This window comes from Ambystoma mexicanum, chromosome 1p (genome assembly GCF_040938575.1).
Source record: "Ambystoma mexicanum isolate Mex_15411 chromosome 1p, UKY_AmexF1_1, whole genome shotgun sequence".
Classification (NCBI taxonomy): domain Eukaryota; kingdom Metazoa; phylum Chordata; class Amphibia; order Caudata; family Ambystomatidae; genus Ambystoma; species Ambystoma mexicanum.
The window spans coordinates 1,009,455,000-1,009,466,142 of NC_090921.1; the positions used below are offsets into that span (position 1 = coordinate 1,009,455,000).

At 43.2% G+C, this 11,143-nt stretch overlaps 1 protein-coding gene across 3 annotated transcripts in view; it reads left to right on the top strand.

Annotated features, from left to right (window-relative positions):
• Nucleotides 1–2,660, top strand: part of LOC138583121 (fibulin-7-like) — a 94,837-nt gene extending 92,177 nt beyond the window's left edge. For all 3 annotated transcript variants that reach the window (XM_069655093.1, XM_069655084.1, XM_069655101.1), the window contains one exon: nucleotides 441–2,660. In XM_069655093.1, coding sequence (XP_069511194.1) covers nucleotides 441–801 — 361 coding nt within the window. In that variant the 3' untranslated portion in view covers nucleotides 802–2,660. The remainder of the gene's footprint in view (nucleotides 1–440) is intronic.
• Nucleotides 2,661–11,143: the final 8,483 nt, after the last annotated feature.

The window sequence follows — 11,143 nt, forward strand, 5'->3', positions numbered from 1 at the left end:
CAATTTAGAGGAGGGTAATACAACCAAAACAGGCGGATTCATGCAAAGTCTAATATTAAATAAAACTTTCAGCCGCTGCACACTTTTTTGACGATGATGGTGTCCTTATCGTACCTTCTGTCTTTTCTTATTCTTTGAAATAGGAGGATTTCCGAATTGTTCTCATATACAGTGTGGGAGCCACTGTAGGGTGGTAAATGTTTCTATTCCCTGTAAATGAAAAGGGGGCCCTCAAACCTCAAATATGGTCTGTAGGACCATAGAAGAGATGTTTTTCACATGTAACCAATATAATTCAAAATGAACTACTATATATGCAATGTGTTATTAGATAACAGAGTTCATATGATGTATGTTATAATATGACCTTTGTGTTTATTGCTTGGTCTTCTGTTTTTTTAAAATTTTCCTTTTCTCTTCAATTTCTCTTTTTTTCCCAGTCAGTGTGAGCGCAACCCATGCCCAATGGACAGTAAATCCTGCCAATTGTCTGCCAACTCGATCTCCTACCATTACCTGCCCCTCCACTCCAACCGCTCGGCTCCGAAGGTCCTGTTCACAATGTCAACCAGCCACTTTATGGGGGACAGTCTTCGCTTTGCCATCACTGGGGGTAAAGGTCACAGTTCTCTTGCCGTCGAGCGCTCGGACCGCTACACAGGTGTACTGACACTGACCAGCCCCGTGATCGGGCCCGCCACCTTGGAGGTGGAGCTAGAGATGACAGAAATGTCGAGGAAGACTCTCTTGGGGAGACACATCTTCCACGTCACCATCTTTGTATCTCAATATGACTTCTAGGCGCCAACCAGGACAGACCCGGGAGTGGACGAAGGCAGAGGAGGCGATGGAGCCAGAGCCGAGGCTGGAAGGCTAAAGGCTAGAGTGTCTTTCCCACAGAGGTCATTGGTTTCAGTTTCACTCAAATTGCTAGTGAAAGGAAGTTATGACATCTTGCTTCGTACCCTGAATGGCAATATTTGCTTTTCCCCAAAAAGTGCTACATGAGCGCTAGGTCGCATTGCTAAACATTGAAGGCATTTTGGAAACGGACTATGCCGTCAGCCTTGACATATGTTTGCGGAGGAGCATCCAGTGATGAGGAACACTGAGGCAGTGTGGAAGACCCGGACTGCTCCTGCTGATGCAAGTCTTGCTCTGTACACGCATCTACACACAACAGGTCGATTCCCAATTTTTTGTTACCAGGGGCTAGTGCTATAGCTGGGAGGGAGGGGTACATCAATAAAATACAGAAACACAGACTTCCCCCTGCTCCTGTTTCACTACTACATAGTCTATAAATGCTTCAGCGAGCAGTCATATGACTTACTCTTCTTGATACTCCAACTCTTTCAATACAAACAGTATTCAGAGAAATCTCTTTTTGAATAAAATACGTACTTCTTTTTATTGCAGAGCTATACAACATTTCTTAAAACACATCACATACCATATGTCCTATCCTAAAGTGCGATAAATGCAATTGTGCAAAAATGGGGTTAGTTAAAGTGCCCAAAAATGTTTGTGCAAATAAGCAAACTACAGTACAATGTTCAACCAGTCTGCAAACATTGGTCTGAGGGAGTATCGTAGTGCTTCCAAGCTCAATCTTCTTGTACTCTTGAATCAATACAGTGAGGTCCCTAACACAACTCATTCCGTTTCACTTCTGATTCAACAAGGCTCTCAGTATCTTCTCATAGCTCGGTATGACACACATGGACTTCCCTGGGGGATTCTTGTTGTTCAATATCCCTCATCTTACTACCACAGGATGTAGTTATAACATAATGTTGACACACAGCGTTTCGGCCTTTCCATGAGAGATTCGCAAAATTGCAATCTCTAAACAATGTCTCTTCTACTCCTTCATCAGGCTAAATAACGTAGCTCTTGTGAGATCCAAGATCTTATCTAACCCATTAAAATGTGTTCTCTCTTATTGCATAGTTATATAGGGGAGAACATATAATTTCTTCTAGTTCATGGACAATTTCCGATAAAGTGTCAAGGTGGTTGCTTCACTTATGAGGTCTTGAGTCAATTGAGTTCTTCTTTGGGCAATAACGCAACCTCCGTCTCTTGAAGGGAGGTCAAAATGTGAGTGCAATGTATACAGGAGGAGGAACAAAAAAAGGCATACATATAGTTAAAAGTAGACAGATCTAGAAAGCCTCATTTAAATTAGAATATGGGAAACAACAGGGAAACAATGAGTGCAAGAATTTAGAGAAAGAAAAAGAAAGCAAGAAAGAAAGGTAGAATGTGAAAAATAAACAAGGAAAGCATTTAGAAATTTCACAAAAATACATTGCATGGAGAAAATATAGGAAGTGAAAAGTATGAACGAAAAATATAACCATACATTAAAAGAAAATGCAATTCGGTGACATTTTTCTTTATCACTATTTTTATCTTTGGTTATTGTTTAGTCATGCGCCTTTGCAAGCCTCACTCTGTCGTTAAATCCAAGAAGGAACTGTACAATTGGTGCATTGTAGTAAAGGAGATTAATGCAAAAATAAAACAGGGCATTGGTTACAATATCTTCAGTCAAATAGTTGAAAATAACTTGGAATGGAACATTATGTGTGAACTAGTCGGAAAAAAACAGCATGCCCATTGTATCAAATAAAGAACATATCTAATGAGATAAATCTGCTCTCTCACCTTTGTCATGTATATATGTATGTATGGGATTGAGACCGCTGTGCAAACACCCACTGGAAAAGTCAATAGGTCTGGCTTTGCAAATGAAGAGGGCGTCTTTACAGTATAATCCCACCACTTACATTGGATTCTAGAATGCTTGCTTGTATCCCCTCCCAACCTATCATAGTTATACTGAAGGATCACAAGGAAAGGCTGCTGTTACCTGAGCTTTCACTTCGTTCATACGTGAGAAGGGTGCAGGAGAAAATGTGTTTTAAATAAAAAGAACTACAAAAACAAGATTGCATTCTACACAAACTCCAACTAAATGGTTTAATGGCATAGTTTAATAGGAAACATTAAAATTAAGAACAGTAAATATATCAATGTTACATTACAACATGTTGCTTTGTGGTTGAGAAAAAGTGGTGATCCATTTTGTGCTAAAATCTCAGAATATGTATTGCCCTGAAACAACAAAGCGCTCAGTTAAGTTTTATAAATACCCGAGGGAAAATGAGCTTGTAACAAAGGAGCTCACTGGCCCTACCGGAGTCGTTACAAGCCCGACAAAGCCTTCCTCCCAGTCCTGTTCAATGTTTGAATGGCTGCCATGTAAAGCTCCCTTTTCCCCGTTCCCTGGTGGCTATCTTCATTGTTTACTTTTTTTATCGCTTTTTAATGGCAGCCAGGGAAAGGGAGAAGGGACTCTGTTTTCAGTTGCTCAGTGCCGAAGGCGTTTTACAACTTTTAAAAAGTCACTACTAGTACCCCGGTCCAATGGGCCGGGGTACTATTAGCAATAAGCCCCTTGCTGAGGGGGCATTACCGTTTCAGGTAATGCCCTGGGGCCTGCGTTAAGCCGCTCGCTTCGCTCTGGACTGTAACTATGGACACTGGGGCATTACCTGAAGCTGCAACGCCCCTCAGCCCCCCAGCTCGAGGCTTATTGCTTAAGTAGTACCCAACTCAGCAGCCTGACTGACAGGGGGGTAATTTGGACCCATACATCAATATTTCTGAATAAGATGACATTGGCCATCAGACCCATTTACTCCATCAACTCTTTAAAGGCCCTGCGCTTGGTCCACAAGCCCACGAACAATCTACACCGCTTGCACAGGCACTCCTCAGAACAAGGTGTATTTGTTGAGAAAATAGAACGCTACTTAAAAAACTTACTCAATAAAAACGTACAAATTAAAGATGATGAATGTATTTACAAACAATAACATAGACATTACTACATAGCACTTTGCTATACGTTCTGCCTTTGTGTTGGGAATGAAATGATTTTGCAAGACACGTGCCATGAAGTCTGTTCTCTAAACACAAATAACACATCCTCCAAAAGAGGTGAATGGGAAATGGAGCATGGACCAGCACTTTATATTCTGGTTCCAGGTGAGGATGTTTCTGTAAACGCACAGACAAGGTGTAGGCCTACTCACGTGCCAGCACAGTAACAAAAGCACACACGTCATTCGCAAGATCCATCAGTACGCCTTGTAAGGGCCAGCTCTAGAAATTACACATTGTAAGTACATGAGGTGATTTGATAAGATGTTTTGTTTCAGAAATTGTGCAACTCTGTCCCGTTGAGCCTGCAAATTGGGAAAATTCCCGTGTTTGTCTGTGATCCCATTGAAGTGACAATTGGATGGAGGGCGCTAAAGCTTTACTAGATCCCATTGATGTTTATCGAAACCATTGGGGTTTGTGGGGAAGGTACACAATTAGTCGAAGCAGGATGGCAGGTAGCTGCCCAATTTCAGGGAATCTTTGTGATATTGTGCTCTCTTTTGCTGCAACGCTTGCATCATAACTCCGGGATAAAGAGAGAGAACAATTCTGCCGAATTAATTTTGCTATTCAAGAAAATGTGCCCTGAGAGCGTTTCGAGTTCTGCTCGCACTCCTGCTGCTTCCTATTGTTGATAGCGAGGGGGGGTATGATAGTGGCCACTTCATAAAGGTACACGCTGCCAATGGGCCACTGAATTTGGGGGCAAGATAATAGCAGGAGCAGGTTATAAGGACATGACAGGGAGAGTAAAAGTTAAGTAGTCAGATAGGAAAACTGTCAGGGAGGGAAAATGTAAGCATAAATCAAAATGTAGCAAATATTGTCCCCTGTCTAACCTTGGAGCCCCGCAGTGGGGTGGCCAATGCAGTCAGGTGCCCCCCAGAGCTAGCGGATGCTGTTCCTGGAGGAGGTATATACTGGATCCTCAGACCACCCACTGGGTCCCTGCATTAAGGCAAGGCACAGTCAAAGGAAGGCAAGCGCCCCTCAAACCCAACTGGTGTGCAGGGTTATGAGGATGGTGTTGCCCAGCCCACCTCAAGGAACATTTCACCACATCTTCTGGAACATTTATATGGGGGAGTAAGACCCTCATACCCCCCCACTGACTGCCCCACACTCCTAGAGCATACAATTCCTTTTGCCCTACTTCCAGAACCCACAACCCCCTAAAAATGACACAAAATACGCAGTGAATTGCCTCATCACAAAATGAGTTGAAATGCCTATGGTGGGTTGAGGATACCCATGAGGAGGGTAATCACAGGGATTCCTATATACCCTCATCCCTTCTCCCCTTTTCAGGGACCAAAATAAGCTGTACAGCAGCCTCAGAGAAAATTTTTCCAAAAAGTGCGTGCTGGCAGAGAGGCATTTCAGTTCTCTAACCGGACCCACAACTCTAGTGTAGGAAGGAAAGGGAAGCCACTGTCTTGAAAGAAACATTGTTACAACACTTGACAATCCCCAGTGAGCGGGAAAATACATTCTCCCCTGCAGCACAGCTACCAGGAAACTCAGCTAATATTGTGACTTGTGCTTGGGGTTTGGGGGATATACAAAACCACACCAATACAAGGATGGTTCCAGCAGAAGACGCAAAGAAAGAAATTAAGACACAGCCTTCTCTCTGTCTGGTGGGGGTTACAAACGTGTAAATTCCCTGTGACGAAAAGAATTAAAAGTAGCCAACAGCTCCAATGCTTACCAAGAGGTTTTCAGACTTCTGAATCACTCTCTGAGAGGTTAGAACTACCCAGACTCAAGCAGAAAATAACACGAACGCTTTTCAGAAAAGGGAGTGGGACTCTGGACCTATACATAGGCCTTCTAAATTTCAAGATGGTGGCGGGCCTTCTTGTAACCCCCAGGCCAGCCCCCTACCAAACCACATGACCCTGCACCCCAGGCCAGTCACAGCTGAGAAGGCCCATCAGAAAAATGTGCCTTTAATATCAGTAAATCCCACTCCAGGATAGGAGAGACCCCATTACATAATTCAGCTAGCTCACTATGGCAGAGTTGGGTATTTGAGCAGAAATTCGAGGAAGGGGTTCGGAGGAAAGTGGAGAGGGAGCGAGAGCAGAACTGAGCAGGAGGAGAGATCTGAAGGTTGGAGGTAGAACCTGGAGAAGTTTCTAGCAGGATAGACATATCAAGAGGAGAGGTGATGAGGACTGAAGGAGGCTGGAGCAGGAAAGGGGTGTCATCACGTAAAGGAGAATTATTGGGGAGTGGAGGAGGTGGGTTTACAGTCATAAAATGGAATGACATGTCGAAAGTCATAATGTCGAGAAAAAAAAAATCGGAAAACAATTTGCATTTTTTTTAAATTGATTTTTGTTCGAAATGGGGGGGGGGGGTTCCCCCCAACCCCCCAACATAAGCATACAATTAAAAAAATAAAACATTCAAATTTTTTATTTTTTTACTTTTTTTTCGACATTAAGTCTTTCGACATAATGTTTTTGACTTTTTGACTGCACACGAGGCGATGTACTATCAGAGAGAGAGAGGTAAAGACTATAGCGGCAGATATTGCACTAAAAGAGTGGCAGCCCAGGCATCCCATAAAAGTAAGATCAGTGAGTAAATTTGGTCCCCGGCAGATCTCAGCTGAGGAGGCAGGCAGTAGTATGAGGCAGTAAAATCTCATCAAGCATCAGGGTGCTTACACTACAGAGAATCAGCACTGGATTGTCCTTCGTGCCTAGATTAGGAGGATGGCAAACAGTATTTCAGGCCACATTCCTAAACTTAAGTGGCTAGAGCACTGCACAAGAAACTTGCACATTGCCTTTCCTTATTGGAGAACTGCAAGCTTGACCAAACCCAAAGACTACGGGCCAAGGAAGGGCCAGACTCACATACTCAATTAACCAGTGTGCGGGAAATCCACAAAAGCCCCAACTCAAAGACAAGGGCCAGCAGGGGGGAAGCAGGGGAGAAGGCCTTTCCCGCCGGAACGGCTGTAAGAGAGTTTCCTTTTGCAACTGAACCAATACATTATTCCCGTTTGCTCTTATTGTTGTGAAATGAAAATCCCTTTAACTGCCATCTAACCTTGAATCTGCCACTTTGGGCAAATGAGAGGAGAGATATGAAAAGAAAAGAGGAAGCAAGAGTAAGAGAGGAAGCAAGGAAACAAAGAGAATTTGATGATGAACTAGAACGAAAGAGGAGGCAGAGAGCACGTGATCTTGAGTGTATTGAAAAAGAGTTCATGGATCTTAATCCAGTAGTGGCATGAGAAGACATAGAAGACACAGAAGAGTTCTTCCCAGCACATGAGCCAATAGAATGTCCATCTAGATCAAATCCAGAGGATGAGTTTGACTCTAGAAGCATTGGGGATGCTATAGATAGAGTCTATCATGATACAGGGACTAAAAGTGCTGCAGGGGGAAGGGTACAAATTATCGACTCGAGTATATGCAGTTGTACGACAAAGAAGGCGCCTCATGCAGTTTTGAGCCAAAGGAGCTGTCTTTAGATAGACTGACTCTGAATAGAGATGAGGAGGAGAGAAGTCACACGAGTTGGGGACAGGATATGTCAGACGAGGATAGGGAAACCTTCCATGGGGAGGAGGAAGGCAATGTATGTGGCCCTGAAGGGTGTTTTTCAATAGATAAGGAAGTAAGATGGTCGGATCTAGACCTACCCAAATCTCGGGCGTCAGAATCCCTGACACGGCAAGATCAACCTAGAGGGCGATCCCATGATGAGAGGGGGGACTCGCCACCTTATGTGAGCAGGTTAAGGTCACTGCCCGGAAGAAGGCAGAGTGGAATCATTGTCCCTGCTATGAACAGACAGGCAGTGAGGGACGAATGTGAGTTTAGGGTTTCACAGTTTCCCTTGTTAGAGAAATGAAAAGCTAGGCCACAGCACATACCTTGGCCACAGAGGGATATGGATAATTGAAGGTGTAAACTTAACTTCTGGCGCAGGGAAATGGATACATGAGTTAGAGAAGATGACAGGAGGAAACAAGTTAGCTATAGGGGACATTAAAGGTCTCCTGATCTCTATCCTTGGGAAAAGGGCTGATGGCGTTTGGTCAAGAGCAGGGTATTCTAGTGTTAGTACGGTAAACACTGCTCATGATGGACCAGCGTTCAATAACTGTAGGGCGGCAGTCTGGAAAGCGCTTAGAGTACTGTATCCATCCTACATGGGAGCTATAATGGCAAAGAAGATGCAGGAAGGGGATGCTTCTCTTGTTTATATTCAGAACTTCCAAGAGCAGTGGGCTTTGGAGACACGTGAGGCTTGGGGGAAATCCATACCTGTATGTTATCCTATATTATGCCAAAGGCTGCCAGAAGCAGTACAAAAGCAGCTCAAGAAATTAGTGGGTATTGAGGCAAACCTGTGGTCATAGATTCTGCTCACCATTGCGCATTATTACAGGCTGTTGCAAGAGAAGAATCAAAAGAAAGATGATGCTAGGAAAGGTGAAGAGGCAAAGCTAGTGCAGAAAAATGTGTCAAAGTACTCAATTGAATGGGTAATGTTGACTAGTGGAGACGGATCGGTTTCGCAACAAGCATGCCACAGGTGAATAACCAAAGGCAGTTCAATCAAGGTAATAATGGATTTACACTACGGGGAAGGGGAGGGTTTCAAGGTAGAGGCTTCCAGAATAATCTGGGAAACTTCCAGAATAATCAAAGTGGGTTTTAAAACACACAGAACAATAGTCAAGACATGCAGGACGGGCAAGTTAGGAGACCTACTCTTATATGTTGGACCTGTGGTATGTCAGTGCATTATGCTCGCACATGTAGAAGTCAAGGATATGTGCAAAATGGGCAGTTCTCAAGAGGGGGGATAGCAAACCTGCCTGCATATTCGCAGCAGAATGGAGATTGGTTTGCTCACAATCAGACAGTGCAGCAAACACAAGCGCCAAGAATGCAACAAGATCTACGAACACAGCAGGTAACAATGAATCCACCACAAGGGAAGTCACAGCAGTCACCCATGCAGATACAGCAAAGCACAAGCATGGGACAGTTAATGACTCCTATAATAGGGGGTGTTACTGTTGATGGATGGAATCCTTTCACAGTTACAGGGATGAGAATGTATCCACAATAGGAAAGCTCACTGGGAGACTTGATGTCTTTGATACTATCTGTGACGCCCAATCCTCAAGAGGAACCGAGGGTTGACGTCAATATAGGAGGCACATCTTTTTCTTTTTTAGTAGACATGGGTGCAACACGCTCATGTATACAAGAGGGGACATTTTTGATGTCTGGAAATGCCATGAATACTCAAGGTTTCACAGGAGCTACAAGTAGAGTTCCTTTTACTGAAGAATTGCCAGTCTCTATAGGAGAGTGTGACATGTCTGTGCCATTGTTATATTCAAGGCAGCCACCTGTTAATATATTAGGTCGAGATTTAATGACCAAATCGAACATGACGATTTCTGTCACTGATAAAGGCATAGTATGTTCAAAACCAGGAATGCATTATTTGAACGTGAGTGAAATTATTATGGCGTTTGCAGGACAAGTGGCCATACGGGAAGTACCTTTAGAACCAGAAGTTTTTCACTATGGGGTACATATTCCGTTAACATGGCTGCCAGGTTTAGTGGGCAGAACTATGAGAATACCTGATGAATTTTTATTCAGGCGAAAGATACCTATGGATGAAGAGGAAGGGCAAGTCTTCCCTTTAGAATTACAAGCAGCCACAGTCAAAGGAGAAATGGCTTTGCTTGATGGAAATGATTATGAAGGTAGACGATGGTGCACAGTGATTGCCATTGGGGAAGGTTACAGATTGACTGACGTCACTGATGATGATAGGTTTGTAGACCATCCGGCAGATGATGAAGTGGCATTCGAAATGAGCATTACTGATTGGGTAAGAGCAATTAAATGTGAGGTTCTTCAGAAAATGATGTTAGCACAGAAACACCCAGAGTATTTTGGATGAAGACATGGCGAAAGTGCCAGCTTCATTATGGACAACAGAGCCCTATGACGTAGGCCTATTGAAGGGGGTTGGAGAAGTGAAGATTAAATTGAAACCAGGATCAATTTTACCTCGAGCACGACAGTATCCTATGTCTCTAGAGGCAGATGAAGGTATTTTTAAAATGATATCTGCTATGATGGAACAGGGTATCTTAGTGATGTCAGAGTCACTGTGTAATACTGAAATTTATCCTGTAATAAAAGGGAAAGGGGGTTGTGGCGTTTAGTGCAAGACCTTTGCCCGATTAACCAGATTGTAGAGGCCGAGTTCCCTCTAGTTCCTAATCCTGCGACAATCTTATGTAATATCCCTGTTGAAGCACGATATTTCACTGTGATTGACTTGAAAAATTAGTTTTTCTCAATCCCATTGCAGAAAGACTTGCAAGATCTGACATAATTTATGTTCAGACAAACTCATCTGAAGAGTACTCGCCTGCCCCAGGGGTACTGTGAGTCTCCATCGATTTTCAATAGAGTCCTGCAGATGGACTTAAGCAAAATTGATTTAGAAAGTGTTGTGTTGCAGTACGCGGATGACATATTGGTCTGAAGCACCTCGGAGGAAGAGTGCAGACGTGATTCAGTTCAACTGATGATTATTCTTGCAGACAAAGGATATAAAATAGACAAGGAGAAATTGCAGTATTGTCAAAAAGAAGTGCTATACATAGGTCAATTAATTTTGCATGAGGAAAAGAAAGTTACTCCTGGAAGGCCTGAGGCTATTTTGAAAACAGTAAAAGCCACTCATGATAAAGCACATGCAGAGATTTCTGGGACTGTTTAGCTATGTAAGAGCATGGGTCTTTGATTACAGTTCATACATAAGGTCCTTGTTGCAAGCTCTAAAGAAAGCACAGACCAATCAGGAACAAATTGTCTGGACTGAGGAAATGGAAGAAGGGTTTGATGAGTTGAAAAAGGCAATTTGCACAACTCCAGTTTTAGGGATTCTCAATTATGCTGAGGAATTATTTTTGTTTTCACACATGAATGGCACTGTTATGACAGCTGTACTCGAGCAGAGAACCACGTTGAGGTACAAGCCCCTTGCATATTACAGTGGGATTCTAGTCCCAGTAATAAGGGGTAATTTTCCTTGCAAACAATCTTTGGCAGCCGCCGCCTTCGCCATTGAGAAGGCTGCTAGTATAGTAATAGGGTGTTCCATGACATTATTT